General features: G+C 50.2%; 3 protein-coding genes across 6 annotated transcripts in view; all 3 read left to right on the plus strand.

Annotated features, from left to right (window-relative positions):
- mlc1 (modulator of VRAC current 1) overlaps positions 1-5033 on the plus strand; it is a 6238-nt gene extending 1205 nt beyond the window's left edge. Inside the window, exons 3-12 of the mRNA XM_079345535.1 lie at positions 1-28; positions 205-258; positions 340-441; positions 552-653; positions 794-859; positions 933-1049; positions 1129-1185; positions 2476-2598; positions 2717-2878; positions 3164-5033. The exon at positions 1-28 is cut by the window's left edge and continues 62 nt beyond it. Coding sequence (XP_079201661.1) covers positions 1-28; positions 205-258; positions 340-441; positions 552-653; positions 794-859; positions 933-1049; positions 1129-1185; positions 2476-2598; positions 2717-2878; positions 3164-3244 — 892 coding nt within the window. The 3' untranslated portion in view covers positions 3245-5033. The remainder of the gene's footprint in view (positions 29-204; positions 259-339; positions 442-551; positions 654-793; positions 860-932; positions 1050-1128; positions 1186-2475; positions 2599-2716; positions 2879-3163) is intronic.
- A 3405-nt stretch (positions 5034-8438) lies between these two features.
- On the plus strand, positions 8439-15894 carry panx2 (pannexin 2). Of its 2 annotated transcripts, none has more exons than XM_079345807.1 (6): positions 8439-8816; positions 11243-11841; positions 12621-13735; positions 14337-14472; positions 14621-14806; positions 15006-15894. In XM_079345807.1, the coding sequence occupies exons 2-6, from the start codon at positions 11613-11615 to the stop codon at positions 15320-15322; spliced, it is 1983 nt and encodes a 660-aa protein (XP_079201933.1). In that variant the 5' UTR covers positions 8439-8816; positions 11243-11612; the 3' UTR covers positions 15323-15894. The 2 variants fall into 2 exon arrangements, with proteins under 2 accessions (XP_079201933.1, XP_079201934.1); XM_079345808.1 differs by lacking the exon at positions 8439-8816 and adding an exon at positions 10553-10610.
- Positions 15895-18075: 2181 nt separating this feature from the next.
- Positions 18076-21542, plus strand: trabd (TraB domain containing). Of its 3 annotated transcripts, none has more exons than XM_079345536.1 (10): positions 18076-18172; positions 18681-18721; positions 18846-18912; positions 19417-19583; positions 19710-19850; positions 19936-20046; positions 20119-20258; positions 20514-20686; positions 20788-20884; positions 20961-21542. In XM_079345536.1, exons 2-10 carry the CDS (start codon positions 18698-18700, stop codon positions 21133-21135), a joined length of 1095 nt encoding a protein of 364 aa, XP_079201662.1. In that variant the 5' UTR covers positions 18076-18172; positions 18681-18697; the 3' UTR covers positions 21136-21542. The 3 variants fall into 3 exon arrangements, with proteins under 3 accessions (XP_079201662.1, XP_079201663.1, XP_079201664.1); XM_079345537.1 differs by lacking the exon at positions 18076-18172 and adding an exon at positions 18185-18375; XM_079345538.1 differs by lacking the exon at positions 18076-18172 and adding an exon at positions 18428-18457.
- The last annotated feature ends 106 nt before the right edge of the window (positions 21543-21648 follow it).

Below are 21648 nucleotides of genomic sequence, written 5' to 3' on the forward strand. Positions count from 1 at the left end.
GGATTACCTGCGCTGTGCTGCAGGCTCAGTGAGTGATGTCAGAGTTCGGGGTCACGGGGTCACGGGGGGGCTCGGGGTCGATCCCGGCATACAGAGACAGACAGCCACACTCACATTCACACCTACAGACCACTAAACTAATGAAGGAGGCAGTCACAGCGTGCTGTCAGGCTGAGGATCATCGTTCTGTTGTGTCTCTGTCAGGGACTTCCTGCCGCCGTGGCCAGCTTCGCCATCGCCAAGAACCGACACGTGTCAGTGAGTGAACACAGAACGGCTGTTTGATTAGATGCTAACGCGTGATGCTAGCCGAGCTCTGGTGTTCTCTTGTTTTTGAAGGTGTCAGATTTCCAGGTGCTCTACGTGTCCACGTTTGCAGTGACGACCACGTGCCTGGTCTGGTTCGGGTGTAAGCTGGTCCTGAACCCGTCCGCCGTCAACGTAAATCACAATCAAACATGGATTCATTCTTCACAGTACTGAACCCAGAACGTTCACGTGTGTGCTCTCCCTCTCTCTCTTCCCTCGCTCGCCCGCCCGCCTGCTCTCAGATCAACTTTAACCTCATCCTGATGATTCTGCTGGAGGTGTTGATGGCGAGCACCGTCATCCTGTCAGCCCGCTCTGCAGAGGACTGCTGCTGTCACAGGAAGGTGTGTGTGTGTGTGTGTGTGTGTGTGTGTGTGTGTGTATGTGTGTGTGTGTGTGTGTATGTGTGTGTGTGTGTGTGTGTGTGTGTGTGTGTGTGTGTGTGTCATCGCCTCTCCTCTCACGCTGTGTGTCCATCTCTCAGACGTACGACAGACCTGTGGTGGTGACGCCTGCAGTGTTCCCCACCCGCCTGGTCAAAGCCTACTCAGTGCGTACCCCCCCCCCCCCCTGTCTGACATGATCTCTGATGTTGATCCATCACTGAAGAAGTCTTCTCACAGGTCATCGAAGTCATCGTGGGGATTTCTGCCGTCTTCGGAGGAATCATTGCCCTCAACATGGACGCGTTGCTACCCGGGCCGTACCTGTCCGTCACCTTCTTCTGGATCCTCGTCGCTGTACGTTTGAACTTTGAGCGCACAAAGTGAATCTGAGAATGACGAGACGTCTGTGTCTAACTGTCGGACTCCTCCGCAGTGTTTCCCCAGCGCCATCGCCAGCCACGTCGTGTCGGAATACCCCAACAAGTGTCTGGTGAGTACGAGCCAGCGTCAGCTACAGAGGGGGGGGGGGGGGGGGGGGGGACGCTCCTCTCACAGTCGTGTTGCATGGTGATCTCACCTCCACATGTTGTTCTGCCAGCACGAGAGAAAGGTCACACTGAACCCTTCATTAACACGGAGAACAAGGAGGGAGAAATATCGCTCCATCCAGGATGCAGCCTCGACGCCGTGGCAGCACAGAGTCCAGAGAAATCTGGTCTCACAGCGCGGGGGGGGGGGGGGGGCAGGAGTCACATCTGTGTCACAGACAAGAATCAGCTGAAGACCACGTTCAGGTTTATGGCAGACTTAGTGACACTACAGTTCATAAACTGGAGCGAGTAGAGAGAATCACTCTGACACACACACGGTTTGTTTAAAGGTCTCTGTTAGCCGTGGAGGATGTTCAGAGGATCAGCAGAGAGACAATAAAATGAAACTCACAGTAAAAGAAGGAGGAGTCAAAGTGGACGCACATTTCACAAAGAGAAGCAGATCCATTCATCACTGAACTCTGAGAAGCAAAGAGTGAAGATGAACAATGAAGAACGCCCGAGAAGACGAGCGGCTCCCTCTGCAGAAGGAGTGAACGCTGGTGCAGCCCGTTAGCCCGTTAGCTCGTTAGCTCCTGGCTGCCGACTCTCCCTGATTGTTAACCTCCGACCTTCCCCCCCCCCCCCCCCCCCCCCGAGGTCATCGGGCACGACTACAAACCTGTCAACCAGCCAACCACGCCATCCTCCCTCATGCACGGCCTGCTCCGAGCGCCACCTCAGCGGCGAGGAAAGAAGAAATCCTTCCTGCGTGTTAACCTTCCCCATTTCTACAATAACTACTGGCTTTTTGCCCGGCGTCTGGTCCCATGTGTTATCATGGAAGCTCTGCACTCGTTCCTCCTGCCTTACTGGGAACTGTGTTTCATCCTGTGTGTGTTGTTCTTCAGGGCGCTGTCTCTCCGTGTGCCTCTCACACGCTTCATCGTTTATCTCAGAGGCATCACCTTTGACTTCTACACAGACGATACTGACTTACACACAAGCTGTAGAGATAGGAGTCAGACATCAGGGAGAGAGAGAGGAGCCCGGGCGTTCGATAACCTCTCCACTGTCAGCCATATTGAAATGAACAGGCTGCTTCCTCCTCTTTACTGTGAAGGCCTCTGAAAGGCCCCGTGGATCAGTTTGTCTCCTCTGACTAACTTCACATCACAGTTACACACACTTTGAATCCTCTGCTCCTCCTCTTCTTCTTCGTCTGTCTCTGCTGCTCTGTCGTCTCTCAGGTGGAGGTGCTCATCGCCATCAGCAGCGTGACGTCTCCGCTGCTCTTCTCCGCCTCTGGCTTCCTCTCCTGCAGTGTGATCAGCTTTATAGACATTTTCCTGCATGAGGTGCCCACGGCCAAGGTGAGCCCAGTGAAGTGAACACACACAGCAGCAGCAGCAGTGTGCCATGTGCAGGTTCTCCCTGAGCGTGTGTGTGTGTGTGTGTGTGTGTGTGTGTGTGTGTGTGTGTGTGTTACAGCAGTCCTACGACATCCTGCTGCTGATCCTGATGGTGCTGCTGCTGGTGCAGGCAGTTCTCACCTCGGCCACTGTGGTGCACTGTGCCTCCTACAAGAGCCGGCTCCGCATGGGGGCTCCAGAGAGCGAGGACGGCATGCACACACAGACGTACTACTGTGAGGTAGGGTGTGTGTGTGTGTGTGTGTGTGTGTGTGTGTGTGTGTGTGTGTAGGGGTGGGGGGGGCACTTGTCTGTCTGTCCACGTCCTTAAATCACGTGCAGAATGAACGTTGTGTTACTTTGAGCAGTGCAGTTTTTAAATGTGCTGACATGATAAAGGATGATTGTTCATACATGTCGCCTTTCCCCTTGTACATTTTGTCGCCCCTCTCTCTCTCTCTCTCTCTCTCTCTGTCCCTCTCCCCCCCCCCCCCTCTCTCTCTCTCTTCATGTTTTGCTCCCTCAGCAGCAGGCAGTCAATGGAGCGCTGCAGGACTTTGACAAAGACAGAGCCTGGAAGGCAGTTGTGGTCCAAATGGCCCAGTGAACATTTCCACAGCTCGGAGAGAAGTTCAGAAGAAGAAGAGGGGAACGAAAGGAGGATTATAAAACAACGACAGGAAGCTGGAAGGAACGAGAAACACTGCAAGAAAGGAAGAAGCACTTTCTTTAGAAGAAAGGAAATCAGAGTGAAAATATTATGTTTCTAGTTTTTCTTCCAGATTTCTGCTTTGCACCTTGTTTTTGGTCTGTATCATTGTTTTCTGCATGTTGTCGTAAAAAGAGTTTTTTTTATGGCACCATGAAGTCCACTAGTCTCCATAGACAGGGTTTAAAAACACAACAAACCTCGTACGATAAGTCTGGGATGTTTAACCTCGCTCGATACAGATCATGCATTAAACTGGTTTTGAATGGATTTTAACGTTTTGTTTAAAGTTGTAAAAGTAGACGCCAATCAATGTTTTGACTTTTTTATACTTGGAAAAAAAACGTGAAAAAAACCTGCATCCGTTATCTGCACCGCTTCATCTGTTCCCGGGGTCGTGGGGGCTGAAGCCAAGAGGCGGGGTGACAGCCAATCACAGAGCAGGCATATAGAGACAGACAACCAGCCAATCACAGAGCAGACATGTAGAGACAGACAACCAGCCAATCACAGAGCTGACATACAGAGACAGACAACCAGCCAATCACAGAGCTGACATATAGAGACAGACAACCAGCCAATCACAGAGCTGACATATAGAGACAGACAACCAGCCAATCACAGAGCTGACATGTAGAGACAGACAACCAGCCAATCACAGAGCAGACATATAGAGACAGACAACCAGCCAATCACAGAGCAGACATATAGAGACAGACAACCAGCCAATCACAGAGCTGACATATAGAGACAGACAACCAGCCAATCACAGAGCTGACATATAGAGACAGACAACCAGCCAATCACAGAGCTGACATATAGAGACAGACAACCAGCCAATCACAGAGCTGACATATAGAGACAGACAACCAGCCAATCACAGAGCAGACATGTAGAGACAGACAACCAGCCAATCACAGAGCTGATATATAGAGACAGACAACCAGCCAATCACAGAGCTGACATATAGAGACAGACAACCAGCCAATCACAGAGCTGACATACAGAGACAGACAACCAGCCAATCACAGAGCTGACATATAGAGACAGACAACCAGCCAATCACAGAGCTGACATATAGAGACAGACAACCAGCCAATCACAGAGCTGACATGTAGAGACAGACAACCAGCCAATCACAGAGCAGACATATAGAGACAGACAACCAGCCAATCACAGAGCAGACATATAGAGACAGACAACCAGCCAATCACAGAGCTGACATATAGAGACAGACAACCAGCCAATCACAGAGCTGACATATAGAGACAGACAACCAGCCAATCACAGAGCTGACATATAGAGACAGACAACCAGCCAATCACAGAGCTGACATATAGAGACAGACAACCAGCCAATCACAGAGCAGACATGTAGAGACAGACAACCAGCCAATCACAGAGCTGATATATAGAGACAGACAACCAGCCAATCACAGAGCAGACATGTAGAGACAGACAGCCAGCCAATCACAGAGCAGACATATAGAGACAGACAACCAGCCAATCACAGAGCTGACATATAGAGACAGACAACCAGCCAATCACAGAGCAGACAGTTCAGAGTCAGCAGGTAAGCAGCATGTGATTGGACAGTGGGAGGAAGCCGGAAGGAACCCACGCCATGCACAGGGAGAACATGCAGAGAAGCTCCTGTCAGACAGGGATTCAAACCAGCAACCTCCTCACAGAGAGGGGACAGAGATAACCAGTGCAGCCTGTGGAGTCCAGAATCAAACCAACCCAAAATGTAAATACTGGTGTGTTTAGTTTCTACAGATTTAATCTCCTGTAGGCAGCTGGTCTCAGGCTCTTTGTGAGCCTCCATGTTTAGATTGTCCCGGATACAGTCGACGTCCTCCGACAGCTAAAAGACTTCTAACTGAGTGTTAGGAAAAATACTTGTGTCATATGTCATCTTTGTTTGTTGTTGTTGTTGCTCCATGAATCAAACAGAATCACTTAAAGAGCAGGAGGACAAACGTGTCATCTCCATGTCATGTTTGGTTGGTGCATGTTTTAATAAATGCTTTCCTAACATCTCATCCTGCTTTCTACTTTGGAATGAAACCTGTTCTCTGTATGGCTGAATTATCTGCTGCTTTGTTCATTTACTCTCCTCCCTCAGCTGCAGATCTTCATTATTAATAAACGTCACTTCCCCTCTTTCATCACGGCCTGTCTGTTCATGCAGAGGTGAGACTGAGTGACTTGTTCAAGTCTTCAGTGAGTGACTCGAACATGAGGGCAAAGAAGAAGAAAGAAAGTTCTCAGTCCAGCCCCATGTCCAGGGTCTGACCCCTGCTCGTCACAGTCCCGCCCCATGTCCAGGGTCTGACCCCTGCTCGTCACAGTCCAGCCCCATGTCCAGGGTCTGACCCCTGCTCGTCACAGTCCCGCCCCATGTCCAGGGTCTGACCCCTGCTCGTCACAGTCCCGTCCCCTCGCCCGCTCACGCCCCTCAGCTCATCTATTAAACACCTGTGCTGGCGTGCTCGTCTGCGAGCAGCGAGAAAAACAGTCTCCAACCTTTTTTAGGAGCGCTACTTCAAAAACAGGTCACAAGCTACTTCTACTCCCCCTATGTGTACATGATCACATTTTAATATTATATGGTTACCTTTACTGAGATTTCTGACTCTGCATGCTCGACCACGATAATCTGGTTAGATAAATCTAGAGTTATAGATATAAAATAAAAAGAATCTACCCAATGCATTGGGTAGATTCTTTTTATTTTCTTTTGTTTTTCTATATTTTGGATTTGCTTGGAGCCCCTTGTTGGAGACCCCTGGACATAGTCTCTTCCCTCAGAGAACCAAGGTTCTCCACATGTACATGGTAACTCTTAAGACGCCCCGCCAGCAGGCAGCCCACCGTCAAACAAACCAACCAGGGAGAGACCCTGAAGCACACCTGAAAGACAGAGGGGCTCAGTATCCAAGGCCTATTAATATAAACAAGGGGCAAAGAAGGAGGAGGATACGTGTGCAGGAGGGGACCAACGTGCCAATCCAGCTTGCTTTTGGTTCACTCAGCTGTGATGGAGCTAATAATCTGTTTTAGCACTGACATGTCAGTAAAAAGTCATTATAAAGGCTGAGATCATAGTGATGGAATTTAACACCTCATTATATTCAGAGCTATTTGTTCATGTTCAGGGCTTTTTTTGTGCACATGCATGAAAATAAGAAGGACAGACGTTTGAAAGTTCAGAGCTTCTGAAATATTAACACTACAAAGAGGTTCACAGCTGTGGTTCTGAAGACATCAGGTTTATAACGACGGGACAGGCTGCTGCTTTCTCCTGCAGGCTCACAGGAAGCTGCATCACATCAGAGAGAGAGAGAGAGAGAGACCATATTTGGAGGGAGATGAAGTGAGGCGCGGCTCCCCTAACCGGCAGGAACCGGCTGGAGGAGGCTGGTGCCTCTCCTTCGAGCGCTCTCACGTCGCTGTGTGGCCACGAGGAGCCCGACAGAGTCTCAGACCGCTGGAGGCCACAAAGTGATTAACTGCAGTAAAAACTGTGTCTGTTCAACAGGGACGGAGAAAGGAACAATGAGTAGCCCAGAAATGATACTTACAAATACATAAAGACACTAATGTCTTGAAATGGGCGTCATGGCGGAGGGAAACTGACCAATCAGGGTCGCAGTGGAGGACGGCGTCCTGAGATACATCTTCAGATTGTGTTCTGAAAGAGGAAAGGTTATAGTGGTGAAAAAGACAAACATGATTCATCTCATAACTCCACTCTCTCTCTCTGTGTGTGTGAGTCCTGACTGTCTCCAGTGAGGGAGAAGCTGGAGTTCTGCTGGCTGTGTTGTTGTCAGAGCTGTGTTTACATGGACGGGACGGCCGGCTCCTCCCCTTGTGTATAAAAGCTGTTTGAGTCAAGAAGAAGAAGAACATACTCACTGATCATTTAGATCATTCTGTGTCAGTTTACATGAAGCTAGCAGCTAACTAAAGAGTGCTAATATCAGCATGCTAACACTGCAATGCAGGTCACAGGTGATTGAAGCTACCAGCTAATTAAAGAGCGCTAATATCAGCATGCTAACTCTGCAATGCAGGTCACAGGTGATTGAAGCTACCAGCTATCTAACAAGTGCTAACATTAGCATGCTAACACTACAGTGCAGGTCACAGGTGACTGAAGCTATCAGCTAATTAAAGAGCGCTAATATCAGCATGCTAACTCTGCAATGCAGGTCACAGGTGATTGAAGCTACCAGCTATCTAACAAGTGCTAACATTAGCATGCTAACACTACAATGCAGGACACAGGTGACTGAAGCTACCAGCTAACTAAAGAGTGCTAACATTAGCATGCTAACACTACAATGCAGGACACAGGTGATTGAAGCTACCAGCGACATCCAGTGGATCAAAAAGTCGTTCACTCTTCCTTTTACTGAGTCGTCAATATTTACACCTGTTTGGTTACCATGGCAACACAATTAGAAGTCTTAAGCAGCCAATCTGGGACAAATTCTTGAATGTAATGACCATCGATTGCTTTGTTGTGTTTCTTGTGTTGTATGGCGCTCTCATTCTTCTCTTATGCACCTGTCTTATCTCCACTCTTAGTCCGATGTTCTGCTTCAGCACCTTTCACTAGAAGCTTTTAAGATGGCTGAACTCACTCAGGCTTAAATAAGGCCGGGGACAAAGGGGCCCAATGCCACATCTTTTCAAGGGGCCTGGAAATCCTTGAGACGGTCCTGCTTACTGAATGAAAGCCATTCAGACTGCAGCACGTCTTCACACAGCACACCTGTTTAAACACAGCCAGCCTCCTGCTCCACATCTGCACAGGGATCTACTTCCTGTCAAACCACTGCAGCAGGACTCACTTCACTTTGTTGCCCAACTTCTGCACGCTGTTTGGGACCCCAAAACAAGAAGATGCTGGCCCCACCCAGTGACTGTGAGTGACAGACATTGTTTTCCAGTCACACAGCAGCAGATGATTGACAGGCTGAATAAACCAATCAAGATGAAAGTAAGAGGCTGTCTGAGCTGTTTGTAGACAACAGATGATTTCAGAGTAGTGATGCTGTGAACACTCAGATACCTGCAAACATCCAGACTGCGTCACGTGATGTGCATGCTTAGTCTTAAGCCTTTTTTTAAAAGGATCCAAGAATAAACAAAGATGCTGCGATTCTGCGCATATCTGCGTAAACACCGCGTGCCTTTCTGAAACGCTCGTGCGCGTGTGTCTGTTGCAGCGCGCGCGGAGGAGAGAGAGAGAGAGAGGTGATGTGATGAGGGAGAGAATCTTAATGTGTTATCTCATCCCTTGTTTCTGAGGAAGAGGCAGGGCGGGGGGGCGGTGGGGAGGGGAGCAGAGGGGGGGTAAAGGCGGAACAAACCGGTGTGCTCCTCGGATACATGCTGTAGCTTTGCTCGCCCGCACTGCAGATTAACCCTTAGCGCTCCGGCAGAGGCAGCAAGACGTGGTGAGTGGGGTTTTTTAATATTTCGCCTGTGCATGCTCGTGTCTCGGGAGAGCCCGGTGACAGTCCCCCCCCCGCTGTGGACAGGTAGGCGGCTGTGGACAGGTAGGCGGCTGCTGCAGGTCTGCACTCAGTCTCTGCTCTTTGCGGCTGTTCGGGAGCTGTCCGCCGCTCAGGTGCTGAAACGTCTCGTCGTCTGCAGGCAGCTGTGGCTTTCTGTAACGTGGAAGAGTGTGGCTGTGATTCTCCCACAGTCCTGCACTCTCAGAACCGGAGCAGCCCAGCTCAACAGGAGACAACCGGCACAAAATGATGTCCTCACCCTGATGAGATGTCCCTGCTGTGCGGGGACTCACTGACAGTCAGAAGTAAGAAGAGAGTCAGGGTGCTTGAGGTGTTTCTGTTTTACTTCCTCAGATCTAGAATGAGTCAGATCAGTTGTCTGGGAGCTCTCAAAGTTTCCCCCTCTGTGCTCGTCCTGAACGTTCAGGGCTTCTCTCAGCGCCGGCTCTTTGTCTGTTGTGGTCAGGAGGACTCTGTGGGATCCCCTCTGTGAGGGCTGGAGACCGAGCCGGGCTGAAGGCATGATGTGCTGACCTGGAGTGGAGCCAGCAGCCTCCCAGCTTCACGCTTTAATGTAATGCCCCTTTAACTTTGAATGATGCAAACTTCATGTTCCCTCTTCCTTCATGGGTTTGAGGATGGGGATAAAGTGTTGTATGTTACGGTGTCCCACAAGGGACATATCGGTCTCCTGGATCACATCAGCATGAACATCTGCAGAGACTCGCTCTCTGACTCGCTCTCAAAGAGGTGTCCTCTGGGAGTCAGAGTCGCCTGATTAGAGCTCGGAAAAATGTCACTACAGCAAGATTGTGACGTGTGGTCACTTCCGGTCTCCTCGCGGTGGAACTTTAATGTAACGTGAACAAAGTGTTCATGTTGATGTAACCAGGTCGACGTCTGACCTGCAGCTCACGTGTTCCCATATTTCCTCTAGTCTGTCTGTCTGTCTCTCTCTCCCCCCCTCCCTCTCTCTCTCCCCCCTCCCTCTCTCTCTCTCCCCTCTCTCTGTCTCTCTCTCTCTCCCCCCTCTCTCTCCCCTCTCTCTCTCTCCCCTCTCTCTCTCTCTCTCTCCCCCCCTCTCTCTCTCTCTCTGTGTCTCTCTCTCTCCCTCTCTCCCCCCTCTCTCTCTCCCTCTCTCTGTCTCTCTCTCTCCCTCTCTCTCTCTCTCTCCCTCTCTCTCTCTCTCTCTCTCCCTCTCTCTCTCTCTCTCTCTCCCTCTCCCCCCCTCTCTCTCTCCCTCTCTCTGTCTCTCTCTCTCCCTCTCTCTCTCTCTCTCCCTCTCTCTCCCCCCCCCCTCTCTCTCTCTCTCTCTCTCTCTCTCTCTCTCGTCCTCTCAGAGACTGACTCTGTATCTGAAGGCTGCTGTGTGAACACACAGAGTGACATCGAGCTGAGACGGGGCGAGCAGGGCGCTGTGTGGACATGAGAGAGAGAGAGAGAGACGGCGTCCTCCATGTTGGAGCTTCTTGTTCAGTTAGACTTTTAAAAGGCTGTTTGAAGGGGGAGGAGTCACAGGTTGATGCTTTATTAGCTGAAGCAGAAGTGACAGCGAAGTTTAAGAATAAACAAGAAGACAGCGTGGAGACGCGTGACCTTCATGACCTTCATGACCTTTATTTAGATTCTTCACATATCTCTTCATCGTTACAGACTCTCTCTCCCTCTGCTCGCCCTGCTCATCCAGTATTCATGTTCTGGACGCTTTCATCATCACCTGGGTCTGTGCTGAAGGTGAGGAGGAGGAGGAGTCATACTGTGAGATGAAGAGGGTGAGGGGTGATGTAAGCTCGCCCCTCCCCAAGGACATCCACGTGACCTTCACGCTGCACACACACACACACACATACACACACACTGAATACATCACTGGAGTGTGTGTTCACTGGACTCTCCTGAGTTTGAACATGCTGTTCCAAGACCTGCAGAGGCCATGGGGGGGGGGGGGTCTCAGAAAGGCCCCCTTTACCTCCCTTCCTTCATGGGGATGAGAGGTGACAGGATATCCTGAACGCCTCATGTGACCTGCAGAAACAAACAGATTCTACATCCATGTTTTCTGCAGCGTCTGACCAAGTCCTCCCCCTGTCCCCCAGCCTGGTCCTCCCCCTGTCCCCCAGCCTGGTCCTCCCCCTGTCCCCCAGCCTGGTCCTCCCCCTGTCCCCCAGCCTGGTCCTCCCTCTGACCCCCAGCCTGGTCCTCCCCCTGTCCCCCAGCCTGGTCCTCCCCCTGTCCCCCAGCCTGGTCCTCCCCCTGTCCCCCAGCCTGGTCCTCCCCCTGTCCCCCAGCCTGGTCCTCCCCCTGTCCCCCAGCCTGGTCCTCCCCCTGCACACAGCAGCTGCTCTAACTGGTCTTCTTTCTTGCAGGTAAAGGTGAGTCAGAGCTTTGCCTGACTGAAGAGTCTTCAGCCAGCGATCGGGCTCCTCGGGGATCACAGGGTCGCCTCCAAACCTGAGCTCATCCCTCATCCTGCCTCAGAGTGTGTGTGGACGGGAGCCAGGCACTGTGGAGATGATGGGGCGCCACACGGAGGAGAGCGAGGCAGGACTGTGTGTCTGAACATGATGTCCGTTCTGCAGGAGCAGAGATCTCTGAAGAAGTCAGACCGCACAGCATGAGCGCGTACCTGAGCACCTGTGGCTGAAGACCGCCAAACGTTCCTGTGCGTGTGTTTGAACACCTCGCTCTCCCCTGCCACCCCGAGGGAGCTCGTAGCATTCGCTCTTTGTGTTCCGGATGCAGAACATCCTCGATCAAAACCTAGACATGGCCACAGCTCTGCTCGCCGGCGAGAAGCTGAAAGAGCTGATCCTGCCCGGCTCCTCCCAGGACGAGAGGGGCGGGGCTCTGGCCGGCCTCATGGTGCAGCTCAAACTGGAGCTGCCCTTCGACCGTGTGGTCACCATCGGGACGGTCATCATCCCCATCCTGCTGGTCACCCTCGTCTTCACCAGGAACTTTGCAGGTGAGACCACCAGAGGGCGCTCCGAGTTCACTGGATTATTCAAACTTTATTTATCCTCTTCCAGCGCTGATGAGCAGCTGCAGAGTAAACATGCAGAGCACTGTGTTCCTCTTTAAGGTCTCCAACAACAATGTGATCCAGTTAAATCCAGTTAGTCGTGCAGAGCTCTAATGAGAACCCGTGATGAGCTGAGTGAGCTCAGCAGGAAGCCTGCAGAGAGTCTGGAGATGTGAGAGGTAGCAGGAGGAAGGTGTGTCGGGTCAGAAGGCAGACGCTCTGCAGAGAGGTATTCCCTCAGAGCGAGGACAGCATGTCCCACTGTCCTCATCACTGCACCCACCTGATGCAGACTTCCTGTGTGTACCTGAGCCAGACACACACTCCTGAGTGATCATGATCAGAGACGCACAGATGAAAGATTCACACAGATACAGAACAGAAGGAGAAGCCAGATTAGAGAGACGACAGAACATCTGGAAACCCATCAAGTCAGGGTTTCTATTAAACAGCTTTTGGACAATTCTGCAGAAAAGGACGCCGCCATATATCTGATTTTACTCACACACGCTGTAAAATGATCCAGTCTGTGATTCGGATCATCGATAGTATCTGAAAGTGGTAAATCCTTGTAGATGTTGAGACCTGTCAGAGACAGAAGCCAGGATCTTTGTCTCTGTGGAAGCGTGCTTGTGCTTTGGTGAATACACGTTGAAAGTTCTGCTCTCGTGATCTGGGATGAAAAATGAAATGTTGATTCTGTGTTTCTGTGTTTTGCTCAGAGGAGTCCATCTACTGTTACACACCACACAACTTCACCAGAGACCAGGCGCTGTACGCACGCGGCTACTGCTGGACGGAGCTGCGAGACGCCCTACCTGGAGTGGAGTCTCACCTTTGGCCTTCGCTCTTTGAACACAAGTTCCTGCCGTACGCCCTGCTGGCCTTCGCCGGGATCATGTACGTCCCGGCTCTGGGCTGGGAGTTCCTGGCCTCCACACGGCTCACCTCAGAGCTCAACTTCCTGCTCCAGGAGATCGACAACTGCTACCACCGAGCCGCCGAGGGTCGAGCCCCCAAGATCGAGAAGCAGATCCAGTCCAAAGGACCGGGCATAACTGAGCGAGAGCGGAGGGAGATCATCGAGAACGCGGAGAAGGAGAAGAGCCCCGAGCAGAACCTGTTTGAGAAATATTTAGAGAGACGAGGACAAAGCAACTTTCTGGCAAAGATTTACCTCGCACGCCACCTGGCCATTATCTGCCTCAGCTCCATCCCCATCTCCTACCTGAGCGCCTACTACGCCCGCCAGAGGCAGAACGAGTTCACCTGCGCTCTGGGTGAGCCTCCGGACATCAGCAGCTACGTGGAGCTCAAGCTGAAGGTGAACTGTAAGCTGTCGGCTGTGCAGCTGCAGCGCATCATGGCGGCCGTGGACATCGCTCTGCTCTGCACCATGAACCTCATCATCCTGCTCAACCTGCTGCACCTGTTCGTGGTGAGGAAGTCCAACTTTGTGTTCGACAAGCTGCACAAAGTCGGCATCAAAACTCGCCGACGCTGGCAGAAGTCTCAGTTCTGCGACATCAACATCCTGGCCATGTTCTGCAACGAGAACAGAGACCACATCAAGTCCCTGAACCGGCTGGACTTCATCACCAACGAGAGCGACCTCATGTACGACAACGTGGTCAGGCAGCTGCTGGCAGCGCTCGCTCAGTCCAACCACGACGCCACGCCCACTGTGAGGGATTCTGGGATACAGACACTCGACCCCAACATGGACCCCAGCGACCTCGGAGGGGGAGAGATGGCGGGGGAGCCGCTGGTCATCAAGCGGCCTCGCAAAAAGATGAAATGGATCCCGAGCTCCAACCCTCTCCCTCAGCCGTTCAAGGTAACCGAGGAGCGTGCGACGTCCTCTCCGTCCTCACGTCGTCTCCACACTCACCTGCAGACGTGTGTGAGGCAGAGGCAGCAGCAGAGAGCTGACAGAAACAATCGAGTTTAACATTTCAGCAGTGAAATGCATCTTAAACTCTTCTGTTTGATGTCAGTCTGATGCTTCTCCTTCAGGTTCAAGGTTCAAGGTTCAAGGTTCAAGGTTCAAGGTTTACTTTATTGTCAATTCCAAAATAAGTCAGACATACAGTGAAATCGAAAGTTTCCCCACGATGCAACGCACATAAAATAAGGTAAAATATGAAATAAAATAAGGTAAATAAGATAAATAATATTTACACTAATAAAAAGAAAGTACAGATTAATAGACAAATAGAAAAGTACAAAGTTAAATCAAATGGAATCTAAAACAAGAGTGGAGAAAAAGTGAAACTTGTGCAACGTGCAGTAAATGAGTTCTTGGTGGAACGAGCACATGACAAACATGAAGGAGCGTGGCGTCAGCGTGAACACAGAGCTGAGAACAACAAGGTCACACCTTGATGTGTATCATCCAGCTGAAGCTCTGATGTCACATCCTGTTTGTGTCTCTGAAGGAGCCGCTCACGATGACCCGTCTGGAGAACAACACCAAGCCGGAGAAACCCAAACAGCTGAGACGGAAGACGGTCACGGACAGCTTCATCGCTCCTCTCTTAGACAGCAAGAGCACGCAACATCCAGCCACGAAAGGTACGGTGTCCTGCGAGCAGCCACACATGTCCACACGAGCATCAACATGTAAAGTTGCTCTCATCCAATCAGATCGTTCCTGGTGAAACACGGGTCGGATGTGTTTGTGTCTCTCCCTCTAAAGAAGTTGTTTGATTTATCACCGTAGATATCAGCGGGATGGAGAAGAAACACACCCGTAACTTCTCATTGGACGTCCACCCGTACATGCTGACCATCCGTAAGCCCAAAGTGGAGGTCGCCGCCACGGAGCCTCTGCCCGTGGAGCACAACCTGGACGCCGTGTTCCTGGAAGGCACGCACACCATCGTCCACGTTTCAGGTGCAATCACAGGTGAGCCCGTCCGCTCTTCCCTATTCTCCTGCTTTGTTCGCTAAGCTACAGGCTAGCAGACGACAGCAGCACGCCTCCGTGTGCGTGCACAGCGTGAACAGACAGGAAGTGTTAGCGTGTTCTGCTGCGTCATGCTTGATAATAACTACAGAGCGTCCTGACCGTCTCTGCGTCTCCTTGTCTTCTGTTTCCTCCTCAGAAACTAAAGTCTGTTCTCCAGAATCGACCAGCACTGCCTTTTCTACGATGACCCTGCCCACCACGACTTACGTGAACGGCGTGAGCCCGAACCCTCCGTCCAGCGAAGACGCCCTCAGCCCCAAATCGTCCCCTCCTCAGGCTCTCCTCCAGACGGTGGAAAACCCCGAGTCCCAGCCGCCGCCCCTCACCATACCGCCCTCCCACCAGCTGCTGAGCATGCACCACACACTGTTCGAGGAGGACGAGGACGAAGAACACCGGCGAGACCGACTGGCAGAGAGACCCGGGGAGCTCATCGCCGCCGGCGAGTGTTGAAGGAGAGGAGCGCCGACGGAGGTCACTACAGCACATGACATCGCCTCCTTCGATCTTTGAATAACCTTCTGTGATAGGTGGAGGAGTCGTGCTGCTGAGCGGAAGAAAAAAAACAACTTTGGTTGGTGTAAAAACGCTAAATGACTTTTTTTTTTTTAGATAGATCTATTACTCGGAGAGAGTTCGGCGAAAACGTTTGTGTATTGAAAAATGAAACCAGAGTATTACTGCAGGAAGTGATGTCATGTTCATGTCTCAGGATGTCTGTGTACGGCTAAACACCCTCCGATGAAACCAGCAGTGAAACATTTCAACAGGGTGCTACAGGTACGTCTCAAAGGTCTAAGGAAAGGAAGAGCAGCTCTTAAAGGAACAGTACACACACCTTACTCAACGCCGTGCATTTTAAACACGCTTCGTCCCTTTAGCCCACTCGCTCAGTAGAAAGGTAGCTCACGCAATACAGTTTAGGTCTGCACAAGTAATATGCAAATGATCACGACATGTTTGTGGCAATAATGTATGCGCTTAGAGCATCATCTCTCACGGGAGGCGAAACATTTAGAGACTCGTAGTGTGTATCAGGACCTGACTCCTTTATATTTGCACGTCACTAAAAGTAAGCAAATCTGAATTTTATATAAAAGACAAACAGCGATGAAACTTGTGTGTGACGACGCGCAGAGAAACAGGCGCCACATTCCTGCGCCATGTTGGAGAGGGCAGTGACGAGGGGCGGTGCATCCTTTAACAAACAGATGAACGGAGCTGCTCTGACGTGAGCTGAAGAGATGAGTCAGTTTGAAATCTGTCGAAACTGAAGAAAGGTTCATCACAACAGAGATGCAGGTTTTTGTTTGTCATCGTCTGTCTGGAGGTGGTCTGCTAGTTTAAGTAAAAACAAGCTCAAAGGTGTGTTAGAGAATGCACAAGAGGACAACAACATATCATGAGCGTCATGTGTTTAGCACACGACTACACAGAGGTCAATACAGAAACACTTGACTGTAGAGAATCACTTGTTTAAGGGCATTCAGTCCACACACACTTTAAGGAGGCTCATGGAAAGCTTTGTGTGATCCTGCTTCAGAGGAAAACAAGGCTGGGTCCCTTATTAGATTAATAAAGCACATTAAATGCATCCAAAAGCACTTTAAGACTCGGAGCCCGAGGGACTCGGAGCCCGAGGGACTCGGAGCCCGAGGGACTCGTTCATTCACATGTCTGAGTGTGAGCAGCAGACTGGAGACGGGGGTCGAAGGTCACTTTGGATGTTACTGTGTGAAATGTTACGACGAGGAAAAAAAAATTAAAAACACTTCATTTACAAACAAATGTGTGTCATCAACTCCATGTACCAGAATGCACTGCGGCCGCCAGTTTCTTCCATAGCGCTCCACTGCATTCACGTGCAGCTCGGAGGCTCGGAGTTCCCACTCTGGTGTGTTCACGGTCGAGCTTTAAATCGTAATAATCAAATACTAATACAGAGGAAATAATGGGATAATGTGCAACAGAAAGAAAAAATAAAATAATAATATTTAAAAATTGTAGTCTATATTTGTCACAAAACATATATAATATAATATGTAAGTAGTGTGTGTTTTTTCCATCAAGCCAACAATCACTTTATTCGTTTCTGCGCGATGACGTCATGCAGTCAACTCGGGCACATATGCTGCATTCAAGGACTGCTCAGGTGATGATGAAGTCGTTCTTCAGTATGTTCATCACGTGATTTCAATGTTGAAACACAGTCTATGGTTGAAACTAAGAAGGAGAAGAAGAGGAAAAAGTGTGAATTCTTACAGTTCAAATTTATATTTGAGTAGAAAGTTGATGCAATACGTGAATAAATAAAAAAAAAAGACATGTTCACCAAAACATAACATCCGAGTTGTGACGTTTCAGGGAAGCCAGAAAATTACGGTGGCCCTTAAAGTCAACGGTCTAAATATTTTATGATTGCTAAAAATATTTTACAAGCAAAAATATTTAATGAAACACAAAAACATGGAAAAAAGTGAAAATAATGTAAAAGATATTTCACCTGCTGCAGTTTGTTTGATACCTGCTGTGAAATACATTTCATAAACAGGAAGAGGCATAGTACTTGTTTGTGATTGGACTGAAGTCATGTGACCTTCTGCTGTACTGATCAGCTTTGGGTTTTAGGATGCCTTAAAGTTCCCCAATACTTGGATACTGGTGGTAAAGAGCACGTGCTCCATGAATCATTTGGTTTTCTGTACAATAAACTTTCTTTTAAGCCAGATCACATTCGTCTATTTTTGTCCTGATAGAAGAACTGGTCCAGAACCTGACCCCCCCTCAGTAAAAGTGGTCTAGAACCAAGTCCTGGACTGGACCATTACACCACTCTGGCTGCTGTCTAAAACGCTCCTGTCAACAAACAACACCTGAAGCCGGTCTGAGAAACGAACACCTGAGACGAGATGACGTCATCGGAAAATATAAATGTTATATATTTACATCTAAAGGTTTCATGTTGTTTCTAAATGTTATAATTAAATGTTACGAATAAAAACAAACATTTAGAATCAGGATACAATTTATATTCACAAAAAATAAATATGACAAAGTTTCAACCTCTAAATGTGAAAACAAAGTTCACACTATTTTTTAAGGATGTTTTTTTGTTTATATTTGTACATTTATAGTGTCCATGTGTGTCGCTTTGTCAAACCAGAGAACCTGAGTGTACGATATTTCCAAAGAGCACGTGAAGGTAGCACGGTGGTGATTTTTTCCGATGATGTCGCCGACACGTGAACGCACCCAGTGTGAAGGGCTGACGCGGATCAGGCTGACACACATCAGGCTAACTCAGTAAGTCTTTTCTATCCGGAGACAACTTTAAATAAACAACATGTCGTGTTTTATAACTGACACGTGATCAGTACACGTGACGCGTTACGACGTGTGTCATTGGACGGAACTCTTACCGGGACGTGTTAGCATTATTAGCTCCAGTTAGCTGTTGTCATCATTTGGCAGCTAGCCTCCATACCCGGAAGTGACGTCAGGACCGGGTTCGTACACCTGAGTATCTCTTTATTGAGCCCCGTGAGACGCTAACCCCGTGGACCGGCACATGTCAGATTTAAAGTCCAAGTTCGTCTCCACGTTAGCTCGTAAACATGCTTCAACTGCTGCAACGTCTGCTGTCAGTGAACGCCTCACCGTCATTTACACTGTCCTGTAGCCGGCTGTCAGTGAACGCCTCACCGTCATTTACACTGTCCTGTAGCCGGCTGTCAGTGAACGCCTCACAGTAGCCGGCTGTCAGTGAACGCCTCACTGTAATAATATATTATTGATTTGTTGTCTCTTGCAGCGTTCAGTTCTCCTAACATGGACCAAGACAACAACTCGGAGGTTGGTTCTGAACTTCATGTTTATATATTTCAGAGTTCTGGAGAAACTTTATTCTGTGTGACGTCACACTGTGTGGTCGTCTTCCTGTCTGGACTTCATGCATCGTGTTCTTTGATTGTGACAGGATGAGTCGGTGGGACCTGCGGAGGATCCTTCAGAAGAGGAGCTTCCGTGTCTCCCTCCGGGCCTCTGTGAGCTGTTTGTGTCTTTACGTCACTTCCTGTTTCACAAACTGTCTCATCATGAAGCTACATTTAAACATGCTAGTAAAAAACCGTCTTCGAGTCCCTCGATGTGTGTGTGTCGTTTATTAAACAACCGAACCCTTCCTGTTCAGAGGCTGAGGTGTGTTTAGGGTCGTCAGGATAATTGGATTTTTAAACATTGATATGATTCAAGTAAAGTTCTCGTGTTTAATGATCACACACTGTAGGAAGAATCCTTCATTCACTTTAAGTTTCTCTTGTTCCAGCGGCACATTTTTTTAGATTAGAACTAAAGTTTGATTTATTAAAGCTCGACCTGTGGCTGCACATCAGACGAGGTGTGATGAAGTGTTGAAGCTGAGTCCTTGTGAGACAAATCAGGAGATAATTAAAGCGAGATGTGAAACCTCGACTGGAGAATGTAAAGATCTTCTTGTCGTATCTCCGATGGCGAGTCATCGACGTCTCCGTGTCGTTTTTTTCCCCCAGCTGATGGAGAAGCGATGGAGCTGCTCTGGCAGCTGCGAGCACAGCGTCGCCAGGCGTCCCCCGAGCTCCCGGAGACGGTGAGCCGTCTCACCGCCGCCGACGGCAGCCTCCTCTACCTGGTGGGCACGGCGCACTTCAGTGACAGCAGCAAGAAGGACGTGGCCACGGTGAGCCAATGAGAACGCAGCACACCAAACACAGCCTCATCTTAAAGGGACGTGCTGCACATAGCTTCTCTCTCTCTCTCTCTCTCTCTCTCTCTCTCTCTCTCTCTCGCCCTCGCCCTCACACAGACGATCCGCGCCGTGCAGCCAGACGTGGTGGTGGTGGAGCTGTGTCAGTACAGGGTGTCCATGCTGAAGATGGATGAGAACACGCTGCTGAAGGAGGCCAAAGACATCAACCTGGATAAAGTCCAGCAGGCCATCAAACAGGTGTGAAGGGGGGGCGGGGTCATTAGATTTCAACACGCAGGATTGTGATTGGACGAGGAGCTCGAGCGTGTTTTGTGTTTGTTAGAACGGGCTGATGTCGGGCCTGATGCAGATCCTGCTGCTCAAGGTGTCGGCTCACATCACGGAGCAGCTGGGCATGGCGCCGGGAGGAGAGTTCAGAGAGGCCTTCAAGGAGGTAAGACTCCGCCTCTTGTCATCCAGCGCTGCTCCTCTTTCACTCCTCACGTCCGTCTTTTCCCCTCCGCAGGCGGGACAGGTGCCGTTCTGTAAGTTTCACCTCGGGGACCGGCCCATCCCCGTCACCTTCAAGAGGGCCATCGCTGCTCTCAGCCTGTGGCAGAAAGCCCGTCTGGCGTGGGGCCTCTGCTTCCTGTCCGACCCAATCAGGTACGAGTTCACCTGTGTGTGTGTGTGTGTGTGTGTGTGTGTGTGTGTGTGTGTGAGTGTGAGAGAGAGGGGACAGGAAGTAACTAAAGCCACAGACCAGCTGAAAACATCTGTGAGGTTACCGCCCTCTAGAGGTGGAACCCCTCTACTGCAGCTACAGGACCAATCAGAACTCTTCCTCTGAGTTTAGACAGCAGTACCCATTTTAAACACTGTGTGTGTGTGTGTGTGTGCGTGTGTGCGTGTGTGTTCCAGCAAAGAGGACGTGGAGAAGTGCAAACAGAAGGACCTGCTGGAGCAGACCATGTCGGAGATGATCGGAGAGTTTCCTGCTCTCCATCAGACCATCGTGGCTGAAAGAGACATCTACCTCACACACACGCTCCGCCAGGCGACGCGCTGCGTGGAGGCTCCGCCCAACGCCCAGAGTACGTAGCACTGTCGCTCTTTACTGCTTCATACACACATCACATGATCATATATATAAAGAGTGTAGCCTGTAGCCGGTGTGTGTCTGGTCCCCGTGCAGAGGTGCCGGCGGTGGTGGTCGGCGTGGTGGGGATGGGTCACGTCCCTGGAATAGAAAGAAACTGGGAGGAGCAGCTGAACATCAGTGAGATCATGAGGTAGGTGTGTCCTGTGTCACCTCCCAGTTTGTCCCTTTATGACCTTGAGCGTGACCGTGAGCCGTCTCCTCCACAGCGTGGCGCCGCCCTCCAGGTTCGGCTGGGTGCTGCGCACCGTCATCAAGGGCGTGGTGATGGGGATGCTGGGATACGCCTGCTACAGGGCGGGAGGGAGTTTGGGTCGGGTGGTGCTGTCTTCACCTTCCATCCAGTCTTTTCTGGACACTCTGCGGCCGCCGCCGCCTGCGTGACCCCGCCTCTCGCCACGCCTCTGAGTCAAGTTCACCAATAGCCTTAAAAAAAAAAAAACACACAAAAAAAAAAAAAAACAGGAAGTGAGGCTGGAGGAAATGTTTCACCAGCTCACACGTTGAACTGAGAGGGACCTCGGGGAGGAGTGGGCGGAGCCTCCCACCTCGTCTTGATGTCCCGTCGACGCTGCAGGGCCGTACTGCCAAAGAAACCTCGACAGTACTCCTTTTTCTATTTTCTACAAATCCTGCAATTTGTAAAGAGTCCCAATGCCAATGATCCCCCCCCCCCCCCCCACACACACACACACACACACACACACACACACACACACACACACACACACACACACACACACACACACACACACACACACACACACACACACACACACACACACACAGGGACTGAGCATCGTCTCCAGCAGTTTTCAGTAAACGGTCCTTTTTTCAAGTCCAGCACTTTATAAGAGTCGGGTCAGTAACAGCATCAAGTCCTGAAGGAGCGACACG

This window comes from Symphodus melops (genome assembly GCF_947650265.1).
Source record: "Symphodus melops genome assembly, chromosome: 6".
NCBI classification, from domain to species: Eukaryota; Metazoa; Chordata; class Actinopteri; order Labriformes; family Labridae; genus Symphodus; species Symphodus melops.